At 37.2% G+C, this 12,937-nt stretch overlaps 1 protein-coding gene across 1 annotated transcript in view; it reads left to right on the top strand.

The window, feature by feature from the left end:
* ptprjb.2 (protein tyrosine phosphatase receptor type Jb, tandem duplicate 2) overlaps positions 1 to 12,937 on the top strand; it is a 141,384-nt gene that overhangs the window by 54,487 nt on the left and 73,960 nt on the right. Inside the window, exons 10-21 of the mRNA XM_047819824.1 lie at positions 2,993 to 3,253; positions 3,535 to 3,795; positions 4,069 to 4,326; positions 5,277 to 5,537; positions 6,405 to 6,662; positions 6,919 to 7,179; positions 7,945 to 8,205; positions 8,296 to 8,556; positions 9,578 to 9,838; positions 9,932 to 10,192; positions 10,942 to 11,202; positions 12,494 to 12,754. Coding sequence (XP_047675780.1) covers positions 2,993 to 3,253; positions 3,535 to 3,795; positions 4,069 to 4,326; positions 5,277 to 5,537; positions 6,405 to 6,662; positions 6,919 to 7,179; positions 7,945 to 8,205; positions 8,296 to 8,556; positions 9,578 to 9,838; positions 9,932 to 10,192; positions 10,942 to 11,202; positions 12,494 to 12,754 — 3,126 coding nt within the window. The remainder of the gene's footprint in view (positions 1 to 2,992; positions 3,254 to 3,534; positions 3,796 to 4,068; positions 4,327 to 5,276; positions 5,538 to 6,404; positions 6,663 to 6,918; positions 7,180 to 7,944; positions 8,206 to 8,295; positions 8,557 to 9,577; positions 9,839 to 9,931; positions 10,193 to 10,941; positions 11,203 to 12,493; positions 12,755 to 12,937) is intronic.

Consider the following 12,937-nt stretch of genomic DNA (forward strand, 5'->3'; position numbering starts at 1 on the left):
GTATTTATAAGCAACTATAACGTGTTATAGTGACTTCCAAATATTTTAACCTAAGTTGAAATTAACGGTACTGGAATTAACGTTACGCTTATTTGGTCTGTTCGTCCGCCGAACAGGCCGTGTAACCTTTATTAATTCTATGAAGGCGGTATCTTCCCGGCCCAGAAAGATTCGCTCTCCTTTTACTGTATAACGTAATTTAAATTAAATTAACTCAATAGAGCATTCAGAAGCCACAACTGAATGGTTTGTTCTTGTTACAGATAAAATAGTAAGTTTATTGTATTAGGTTTGTAATTGTGCAAAGTTAGCCTATTTATTTTGATGTGGGCTGGTAAAAATATTCTCTATCCTTTATATCCATAATTTGAAGAAGCATTCTATGGCTGTGAATGTATTTTGAACCAAAATGGATGGGGACATCTGACTACGTGGACATCTGAACATACTAACATCCTATTGCACAGCACAATAGTTTATGACCATAGCAAAAATCTTTTTTTTTTTTTTAAATTGGATTAAAGATTTAATAGGCTCCAATTAATAGGGTCCTATTATTCCTAGATGGTGCAATTTAAATTAATAATAGATGACATATTTTATAACAATTATCTTTGGTCTTTTTATGACCAGGCACCAAATTCCTTACAAATTTTCACTTGTTCTGGATTATTGACAGCATTATTTGTACCTATGATTTTATATAATGTATTTTTGATGTGCTTGTTTATTTATTTATTTTCGATACATATATACAGCTGTATGCATTGTCCAAGGATTCACAATAACACTTGGGTAATTGCATTGGCTGAAAAAGAAGATCTTGCTCTGGCTTTACCTGAAAGATATATTCAACAAATTGATCAGGAGCTCAAGCTGTGTTATCAGATTTTGCTGTTTTTGCTGACTATTACACAATTGTTGATATTATTTATATACTTTAGGTAAAGCCACTCACCACTACACTCGTTAATACCATGCCATTAGACAAATACAATAATTGAGTAGGCTCATACTGTATATTGTGCTGGCTTATATAAAATACAGATTATTGCAAAGACTTCATTGCAAAGTAAGTACTAACTTTTTAGTCGCCAACAAATTGTAACACATGAATAATAATAATAATAATAATAATAATAATAATAATAATAATAATAATAATAATAAACTTTATTTCATATAGCACTTCCAAAAGTAACTTCTCAAAGCGCTTGACATAAAAGATTAAATTAAAAGATACACATAACATTACAGATACTAAAACTAACCATACAAAAATAAAAAGCCAATAAATAACAAGCAAAGAAATCACATAAAAGCTACCCTAAAAAAAAGTATGTTTTAAGATGGGATTTAAAAACACCCAGGGATTCTGCATTCCTAATCTCTCCCGATCACCCATAGTTTTTAGCCGTGTTGTTTGTACAGTCAGAAGACCAGCTTCAGAAGAGCGTAGAGCACGTGTAGGTATGTAGGGGTTAACAGCTCACACAAATATTGACGAGCCAAATTGTTTAAATTTTAAAATTAACACAAAAACTAACAGGAAGCCAGTGCAATTTTTCCAAGATAGGTGTAATGTGCTCCCTTGCACTTGTCCTAGTCAGAATTCTAGCAGATGAATTTTGTACCAACTGTAATTCACTTAGGGTAGCTTTAGGAACACCAGCCAGCAAAGCATTACAGTAATCAATACATGAAAAAACAAAAGTGTTGATTAACTTTTCAGCCACAGAGAAAGTCAACATGGGACGTAATTTGGCAATGTTTCTGAGATGATGCTTTTACAGTGTTACGAAAATGTTAAAGTGGCGTCAAATATCACTCCCAAATTTTTTAGTTTAGTTTGGAATTGTAAAGCTGAGCCATCCACACTTAAGGTTAAGGAGATAAACTTCTGCACACACAAGACAATATCTCACATGAGAAATCAACACAATCAAGTGTAATTGAGATTCAGTTCTGTTTTCTGTGTTCTGTTTTCTGAAAATCCCACACTATTCACACAGTTAGAGTACGTCTGAGTTCTATATACTACTGTGAGCAATTCCATTATTTACCTCACTTCAACATTGACTACAGCCATTAAGAAATAATACGCACACCGTCCACTTTATCAGCATCACCCGTATGCCGGGACATTAATACAGTTATCTAACCAGCCGATCATGTGGCAGGCAGCACTATGCATAAAACCATGCAGATACAAATCAAGAGCCTCAGGTAATGTTCACAGCAAGACATGGCATTGATGTTGGTACCAGATTGGCTGGATTGAGTATTTGCTGATCTTTTGGGATTATATACAACAGAAACTGATCAGTGAGCAACAGTTCTTTGGGTGAAAACACCCTGTAGATTAGAGAGGACAGAGAAAAATGACCAGATTTGTTCCAGCTGTCTGGAAGAATATTGTAATCCAAATAATCATGTTTTACACTTGTGCTGAGCAGAAAATCATCTCAGCATGCACAAAACATCATCGTTGTAGCAGACCACATTGGGTTCTAGTCCAGTCAGCCAAAACCAAGAATGTAAGGCTATAATGGGTAGAGAGTCTGATCTCCTTTCGTCAACAACAGCTGAAGCAAACAGAGGATTTATGAGATATTTTTTTATTTTTCAGATCATTCTACATGACTGTTCTAGAGACTGTTATGTGTGAAAATCCCAGGATATCAGCTGTTTCTGAAAAACTTAAACTAGCAAAGCTTTAGACCCATTTCTTCAGGATTTAGAATTAAAGCACTTCAGGATTCCATGCATTTTGTCGCTGGTGTACAGGTGTTCCTAATAAACTGTCTCTTCTTTCATTTATGTGTCTGTACACAGGTATTTGCAGGCATATGCTGTTTGAGCAACTATTGATGAGAACTTCTAATCTGTGTGTGTGTGTGTGTGTGTGTGTGTGTGTGTGTGTGTGTGTGTGTGTGTGTGTGTGTGTGTGTGTGTGTGTGTGTGTGTGTGTGTGTGTGTGTGTGTATCACAGATCCAAATGTTGTCACCAGTTTCAATGTCGCTAGCAAAACCACATCATCTGTATCTCTAACCTGGAATGAGCCACAAGGGAACAGGTCCTTCTTTATAGTAAATTGGACTAATGGCACTGTGACTAACAGCAGTAACACTTCTAACATATCTTACAATGTCACTGGTCTGACTGCTGGAGTGAGCTACACATTCAATGTTACTGCAGTTGCTGCAGATAACCAAACTACAGGAGAATCAACTCAAATCTCAGCATTCACAAGTAAGTCCTGTACTGCCAATATATAGACAGCGAACACATCTGTGTTTCTGAATATATGTTGGCCTGAGTATTGTTTTACACCTGAGTTTAGATTAATTATTTGGAATAATGTTTAAAATGTTAAAATGTATAAATGCTAGTAATTAACACATTAGTGTGTGTGTGTGTGTCTGTGTGTGTGTGTGTGTGTGTGTGTGTGTGTGTGTGTGTGTGTGTGTGTGTGTGTGTGTGTGTGTGTGTGTGTGTGTGTGTGTGTGTGTGTGTGTGTGTTTGTTTTACAGATCCAAATGTTGTCACTGGTCTCAATGTCTCTGGCAAAACCACATCATCTGTGTCTCTAACCTGGAATGAGCCACAAGGGAACAGGTCCTTCTTTACAGTAAACTGGACTGATGGCAGTGTGACTAACAGCAGTAACACTTCTAACACGTCTTACAATGTCACTGGTCTGACTGCTGGAGTGAACTACACATTCACTGTTACTGCAGTTGCTGCAGATAACCAAACTACAGGAGCATCAACTCAAACCTCAGCATTCACATGTAAGTCCTGACAACTTTATTCATTACAACTTTATTCATTTTTCTCTCTGTATTTCTATATATTTCTGTGTCTGTGTGCATTATTGTATTGTTCAAACAGTATTTGTTAAATGAATAATTAACTGTGTGTGTGTGTGTGTGTGTGTGCGTGTGCGTGTGCGTGTGCGTGTGCGTGTGCGTGTGCGTGTGCGTGCGCGTGTGCGCGTGTGCGCGTGTGTGTGTGTGCGCGTGTGTGTGTGTGCGCGTGTGTGTGTGTGTGTGTGTGATTAATAGATCTGCAAATCAACAGTCTCAGTGTTTCTGGCACAACCACGTCATCTGTGTCTCTAACCTGGAATGAGACACAAGGGAACAGGTCCTTCTTTATAGTAAACTGGACTGATGGCACTGTGACTAACAGTTTTAACACTTATAACACATTTTACAATGTCACTGGTCTGACTGCTGGAGTGAAGTACACATTCACTGTTATAGCATTTGCTGCAGATTACCAAACTACAGGGGCATCAACTCAAATCTCAGCATTCACATGTAAGTCCTGTACTGCAGATAATGTTATTCTACAGTAGGCTTAATAATTGAATTGATGAATTGGCAGATAATATACTATAAGAATCTAGTAACACTAGTTAAATAAAGCTTGTGTGCAGCTAAAATAATGTTTTGTAGAATTATTTCTGTCTGAATTGGCCTTCAGAATCCACAACTGAATGGTTTGTTCTTGTTACAGATAAAATAGCAAGTTTATTGTATTAGGTTTGTAATTGTGCAAAGTTAGCCTATTTATATTGATGTGGTAAAAAATATTATATATCCATTATATCCATAATTTGAAGAAGCATTCTATGGCTGTGAATGTATTTTGAACAAAAATGGATGTGGACATCTGACTACGTGGACATCTGAACATCCTAACATCCTATTGCACAGCACAATAGTTTATGACCATAGCAAAAATCTTTTTTTTTTTTAAATTGGATTAAAGATTTAATAGGCTCCAATTAATAGGCTCCCATTATTCCTAGATGGTGCAATTTAAATTAATAATAGATGACATATTTTATAACAATTATCTTTGGTCTTTTTATGACCAGGCACCAAATTCCTTACAAATTTTCACTTGTTCTGGATTATTGACAGCATTATTTGTACCTATGATTTTATACAATGTATTTTTGATGTGCTTGTTTATTTATTTATTTTCGATACATATATACAGCTGTATGCATTGTCCAAGGATCCACAATAACAACACTTGGGTAATTGCATTGGCTGAAAAAGAAGATCTTGCTCTGGCTTTACCTGAAAGATATATTCAACAAATTGATCAGGAGCTCAAGCTGTGTTATCAGATTTTGCTCTGTGTGTGTGTGTGTGTGTGTGTGTGTGTGTGTGTGTGTGTGTGTGTGTGTGTGTGTGTGTGTGTGTGTGTGTGTGTGTGTGTGTGTGTGTGTGTGTGTGTGTGTGTGTGTGTTTCACAGATCCAAATGTTGTCACCAGTTTCAATGTCTCTGGCAAAACCACATCATCTGTATCTCTAACTTGGAATGAGCCACAAGGGAACAGGTCCTTCTTTATAGTAAATTGGACTAATGGCACTGTGACTAACAGCAGTAACACTTCTAACATATCTTACAATGTCACTGGTCTGACTGCTGGAGTGAGCTACACATTCACTGTTACTGCAGTTGCTGCAGATAACCAAACTACAGGAGCATCAACTCAAATCTCAACATTCACAAGTAAGTCCTGTACTGCCAATATATAAAGACAGCGAACACATCTGTGTTTCTGAATATATGTTGGCCTGAGTATTGTTTTACACCTGAGTTTAGATTAATTATTTGGAATAATGTTTAAAATGTTAAAATGTATAAATGCTAGTAATTAACACATTAGTGTGTGTATATGTGTGTGTGTGTGTGTGTGTGTGTGTGTGTGTGTGTGTGTGTGTGTGTGTGTGTGTGTGTGTGTGTGTGTGTGTGTGTGTGTGTGTGTGTGTGTGTATTTCACAGATCCAAATGTTGTCACCAGTTTCAATGTCTCTAGCAAAACCACATCATCTGTAACTCTAACCTGGAATAAGCCACAAGGGAACAGGTCCTTCTTTATAGTAAATTGGACTAATGGCACTGTGAATAACAGCTTTAACACTTCTAACACGTCTTATAATGTCACTGGTCTGATTGCTGGACTGAGCTATACATTCACTGTTACTGCAGTTGCTGCAGATAACCAAACTACAGGAGCATCAACTCAAATCTCAGAATTCACATGTAAGGCCTGTATTTCACATGATTAGTTTTAATAACAGAAATTATTATTCAACAATTTTAATTTTTATTGATTAAAAATAATACTCGGATAAGCGGTAGAAAAAAAGTGAGAGAGCGAGTGAGTAAAAATAATACACATAGAAATAAAACGATAGACATAATAACAGATTATTATTTTGTCCTTTATTTTGATAGTATGCTAGATAGTATGCCATTTATATGTATGCTTCACAGAGGCAAACTTGCTGCTCTCTCTCTCTCTCTCTCTCTCTCTCTCTCTCTCTCTCTCTCTCTCTCTCTCTCTCTCTCTCTCTCTGTGCATGTAATTAATAGATCCAAATGTTGTCACTGGTCTCAATGTCTCTATTAAAACCACATCTGTGTCTCTAACCTGGAATGAGCCACAAGGGAGCAGGTCCTTCTTTACAGTAAACTGGACTAATGGCACTGTGACTAACAGCAGTAACACTTCTAACACGTCTTACACTGTCACTGGTCTGACTGCTGGAGTGAGCTACACATTCACTGTTACTGCAGTTACTGCAGATAACCAAACTACAGGGGCATCAACACAAATCTCAGCATTCACATGTAAGTCCTGACAACTTTATTCATTACAACTTACTCAAAATTCTTAAAATGAGTAGTACATTTCTTTCTATAATTTGAATCTCCTGTTTCTTTTTTATGTAAGTAGTTTTGTTTTAGTAGTTATGTAGTAGAGTTTTAATACATTTTAGGACATATTTCTGGAGATAAATTTTAAATGAATAAAAATACAGATGTCAATAATTACTGTATGTGTGTGTGGGGTGTGTGTGTTTCTGTGTGTGACTGTCATTTGCAGTGCCTGATGTTGCCAGCAATCTCACTGCCTTTAACAAAACCACATCATCTGTGTCTCTAACCTGGAATGAGACACAAGGGAACAGGTCCTTCTTTACAGTAAACTGGACTGATGGCACTGTGAATAACAGCAGTAACACTTCTAACACGTCTTACACTGTCACTGGTCTGACTGCTGGTGTGAGCTACACATTCACTGTTACTGCAGTTGCTGCAGATAACCAAACTACAGGAGCATCCACTCAAATCTCAACATTCACAAGTTAGTCCTGTACTGTTGTGTAACATGTTTTGTTTAGCTTTATGTATATACTGAAATGCAGAAAACATACATGTTAACAAATCAGTAGAATTCCTTGGTAGCACATCTGTTAAGTACTGAGCTGTCTCTTGAAGCAATACTGCTTTATCTAGGTAGAAATAAGCGAGTTTTTATGGATCAAAATGTTAAAAATGTTATGTCATCTATAACACAGCATGTCAGATTCAGTGGAGCCTTAACAGAATAAGGTTAATCTGAGCAACCTTAAATACTTTATTTAATTTTCTTTTTACTCTAATCTCAATCAAGGAGTTAATGATGTCTTATAATACGGGAAAATTCTGCAGGTAATAAAAGAAAGAGAATCAGTTATTTTTTCATCCGATGCAAGTAGCAAGTAGGATATGAAATTCTGAAATGTAAAGCCTGGTGCTGTTAGCATATTCACAGCAGTTAATGTTACAACCGCTATACAAGTGTGTTTTAGAGAATTATGTTCTCATTTATCGTATAAATACTTTTTTAAACTATGTTTTAACCCAAATTCATGCCAGGGGATTGAGTAGCTAATGTAAATTGCCTCTGTTGGTGAATGGTTGTGTACATGGTACCATTTTCTACTCGTTTTTTCTTGCATTGGCGTCAGATCCAGTTTGACCCTGTCCATAATTCAGTGGTTATTGAAGTCGATTGAAGTCATGAAATTTGTTATTAGATGTCTGTTTCATTTTCATTAACATGAAGGCTTCTAACCTGTACTCACAGAACCTGATGTTCCAACAAACCTCACAGTGACTGACATTACAACAAGCTCATTGTTTCTGATCTGGACTCAACCAGTAGGAGAAAGATTTTTCTTTAAAGTACAGTGGAGTAATGACAACATAACAATGAATTCAACAACCAGAAACACTTTCTTTTACATTACTGATCTCAGTCCTGGAGTCAGTTACACCTTCCTGATATCTGCTGTTGCTGCAGATAATATAACAGAAGGAGGAGCAATTGGACTTTCAGTCTATACAAGTATGTTATAGAGAATTATGTTCTCCTCTAATGAGGAAATACATTTTTAATCTAAAGCTATATGTTTTAATGGACTTTTTGACTTCACAGAGCCTGGCACTGTTAGCAACCTCACAGCAGTTAATGTTACAACCACCTCTATATCACTGCAGTGGACTCAAGCAATGGGAAAAATTTCCCATTATGTAATTAAATATGAGAATTTCAATACGACAGTCAGTGAGACTACTGAAATCACCAACATTAACATAAATAATCTGACTCCTGGAGTACAGTACACATTCAAAGTGTTTGCAATTGCTGCTGATAAAACAACAGAAGGAAATTACAGCTGCATTTCTGTCTACACAAGTAAGACATGAGTTTGAAATATTGCCTGAATATCATAAATTATTTGGTTTGAAGGCAGCATGGTGGTGGTGCTGAAGGTTGCATTGCATGGTATTTTAATGACAGATCATGGGACGGAGGATCCATTTGCACACTCTTTAATTCAAACTCAAGGTACAACAGGCGTAGATCAGAATTAGCAGACACGATATCGAAGGAAAGGCAAAAACCAGAAACAGTAATACAGGCAGGAGGTCAGGGCAGGCGGCAAACAATCATCGAATGGAATGAAATCAAAACAGAGTCAAAAAACCAGGAAAACACAGACAGGAAAACACAGACAGGAAAACACAGACAGGAAAACACAGACAGGAAAACACAGACAGGAAAACACAGACAGGAAAACACAGACAGGAAAACACAGACAGGAAAACACAGACAGGAAAACACAGACAGGAAAACACAGACAGGAAACCGCTCAGACCGATAGCAGCGGCAAATCGAGACTTCGCACAGAAATGGGGTTCAAGTTCAGCTTATATAGGAAGCAGGTGATTGAAATCAGCTGGTGGAGTAATTATGGCAGGAGCGGTGTATTGTGGGAGATGTAGTTCCGAAGTCGCTAGAACTCGGGCGAAGGTTCCCTCTGGTGGTGGTCGGGAGGCGAGACAGGTGTTTCATTCATAACAGGTATCCACAGTTCTATGATGTATTCAGGTTCCTGTCTTTGTGGAGTTTCTCAACATGTTTCCTAGTGTATTTATGCGGCTATTTTCTAGGTTTATTTGTTTATACTCACCTCCCAAATTCATGCCAGGGGATTGAGTAGCTAATGTAAATTGCCTCTGTTGGTGAATGGTTGTGTACATGTTGCCCTTTTCTACTCGTTTTTTTCTTGCATTGGCGTCAGATCCAGTTTACCCCTGTCCATATTTCAGTGGTTATTGAAGTCGATTGAAGTCATGAAATTTGTTATTAGATGTCTGTTTCATTTTCATTTTTGTCACTTCCTAACATGAAGGCTTCTAACCTGTACTCACAGAACCTGATGTTCCAACAAACCTCACAGTGACTAACATTACAACAAGCTCATTGTTTCTGATCTGGACTCAACCAATAGGAGAAAGATTTTTCTTTAAAGTACAGTGGAGTAATGACAACATTACAATGAATTCAACAACCAGAAACACTTTCTTTAACATTACTGATCTCAGTCCTGGAGTCAGTTACACCTTCCTGATATCTGCTGTTGCTGCAGATAACATAACAGAAGGAGAAGCAGTTGGTCTTTCAGTCTATACAAGTATGTTATAGAGAATTATGGTCTCCTCTAATGAGGAAATACATTTTTAATCTAAAGCTATATGTTTTAATGGACTTTTTGCCACCTTCACAGAGCCTGGCACTGTTAGCAACCTCACAGAAGTTAATGTTACAACCACCTCTATATCACTGCAGTGGACTCAAGCAATGGGGGAAATTTCTCATTATGTAATCAAATATGAGAATTTCAATGTGACAGTTAATGAGACTACTGAGATCACCAGCATTAACATAAACAATCTCACTCCTGGAGTACAGTACACATTCAAAGTGTTTGCAGTTGCTGCTGATAAAACAACAGAAGGAAATTACAGCTGCATTTCTGCCTACACAAGTAAGATATGAGTTAGAAATATTGCCTGAATATCATAAATAATTTGGTTTGAAGGCACATGGAGGTGCTGCAGGTTGCATTGCATGCTGTCTTTGTGGAGTTTCTCAACATGTTTCAGAATGTATTTATGGGGCTATTTTCTAGGTTTATTTGTTTATACTCACCTCCCAATTTCTTGCCAGGGGATTGAGTAGCTAATGTAAATTGCCTCTGTTGGTGAATGGTTGTGTACATGGTACCATTTTCTACTCGTTTTTTTCTTGCATTGGCATCAGATCCAGTTTGACCCTGTCCATAATTCAGTGGTTATTGAAGTCGATTGAAGTCATGAAATTTGTTATTAGAGCACTGTTTCATTTTCATTTTTGTCACTTCCTAACATGAAGGCTTCTAACCTGTACTCACAGAACCTGATGTTCCAAAAAACCTCACAGTGACTAACATTACAACAAGCTCATTGTTTCTGAACTGGACTCAACCAGTAGGAGAAAGATTTTTCTTTAAAGTACAGTGGAGTAATGACAACATAACAATGAATTCAACAACCAGAAACACTTTCTTTAACATTACTGATCTCAGTCCTGGAGTCAGATACACCTTCCTAATATCTGCTGTTGCTGCAGATAACATAACAGAAGGAGAAGCAATTGGTCTTATTTGTGTGTGTGTGTGTGTGTGTGTGTGTGTGTGTGTGTGTGTGTGTGTGTGTGTGTGTGTGTGTGTGTGTGTGTGTGTGTGTCATTTAATAGATCCAAATGTTGTCACCAGTCTCAATGTCTCTGGCAAAACCACATCATCTGTGTTTCTAACCTGGAATGAGCCACAAGGGAACAGGTCCTTCTATATAGTAAACTGGACTAATGGCAGTGTGAATAACAGCTTTAACACTTCTAACACGTCTTATAATGTCACTGGTCTGATTGCTGGACTGAGCTATACATTCACTGTTACTGCAGTTGCTGCAGATAACCAAACTACAGGAGCATCAACTCAAATCTCAGAATTCACATGTAAGTCTTATAGTGCAGACAATATAACATTGTATTACGTTTAGTTTAATATTTGAAAACGTGAATCAAATCTTAAAATTCACAAGTAAGTGCTTTATTGCCGATGGACGGCATTATTCATTAGATGGATTAGATTGAATTGTAGGTTATATTTGACTTACTGAACATCTGAATCTGCTTAAAATTCTGTTCAAACTAATAATATATTGGCATCTATTCAGAAAATGGGAGAAAATAGAAGAAAAACACAAATCAGCTTCCTGAAATATAGTTGTAATTTCATTTTACTTTAACACAGAATTAAAAATAATAAGAAGAAAGCTTATGTTTTATTTGATATATCGGTTTGCACAGTGAAAAAGACAGCTTTTATTAAAAAAATATATAATTTATTTTGGTATCTCACTTAATAGTATTTCAATACACCTGCCATTGGAAACACATGAGTCAGGTATGGAACACTATCCTATATTTAATGTCTAATGCAACATCATCAAGCCATCAAACTGTAACAAAATATGCTTTATGTTTACATGGCTGCTTTGGGGGCCTTAGTGAAACAGTCCACAATTTAAACTCAATCCTCAGGTAATAACCGATATTGGTTGTGCAACGATGTTTCTTGAGTGCATGCACAGTTTTGCTGTCTTCAAACCGCATATTTATCCAGTTTCAAACAAACAAAGACAAAGTCAAATTGGCTAGCGAGATATCTAGCTTCCAGCTATTCCTCAGCCTTAGTTGCTTGTCTCCAGTCTAGCTGGAAAGTGGGAGTTTTACAGAGGCATTTTTTCTGTTCCTAAGCCTAGATAGAGCCTTCTCACAAAAGATGGAGAAGTCTCCCCCTCAAGTGTTCCTATGGAGCAACAAAATGTGTTTCATGTATATACAGTAGACATGTCTGTCTGACATCTCTTAGTGGAAGGAGAATGGCATGGTGCACATGCTGGATGTTGGAGTAGGTGTAACTATGTAAATGTATGGTGTAGTATGTAAATTTGATTGTACTATTGCTTCACCCAGTAAAATCTTTTTTAAAAACTCAACATGAGTATCATTTAAAGCACACATGGCAGGTGAACACTAGTAGAAGTGTTTCATGTGTGTCTAGCCTGCTTCCTGAGGGGAAATTGCACCTTGTTCAAGCTGTACGTCAGACTGTTAAGCTTAATGTCCAGTCCAGTTCAATCACTAACTTTAATACTGTTCTCTCTCCCTCCCTCCCTCCCTCCCTCCCTCCCTCCCTCCCTCTTTCTCTTTCTCTTTCTCTTTCTCTGTGCGTGATTAATAGATCCTAATCTTGTCACCAGTCTCAATGTCTCTGGCAAAACCACATCATCTGTGTCTCTAACCTGGAATGAGCCACAAGGGAACAGGTCCTTCTTTACAGTAAACTGGACTAATGGCACTGTGAATAACAGCAGTAACACTTCTAACATATCTTACAATGTCACTGGTCTGACTGCTGGAGTGAGCTACACATTCAATGTTACTGCAGTTGCTGCAGATAACCAAACTACAGGAGCATCAACTCAAATCTCAGCATTCACAAGTAAGTCCTGTACTGTTGTGTAACATGTTTTGTTTAGCTCTATGTATATACTGAAATGCAGCAAACATACAGGTTAACAAATCTTACTTCAGTAGACTTCCTTGGTAGCACATCTGTTAAGTACTGAGCTGTCTCTTGAAGCAATACTGCTTTATCTAGGTAGAAATAAGCAAGGTTTTATGG

The sequence above is a fragment of the Tachysurus fulvidraco genome, chromosome 10 (assembly GCF_022655615.1).
Source record: "Tachysurus fulvidraco isolate hzauxx_2018 chromosome 10, HZAU_PFXX_2.0, whole genome shotgun sequence".
Taxonomy (NCBI): domain Eukaryota; kingdom Metazoa; phylum Chordata; class Actinopteri; order Siluriformes; family Bagridae; genus Tachysurus; species Tachysurus fulvidraco.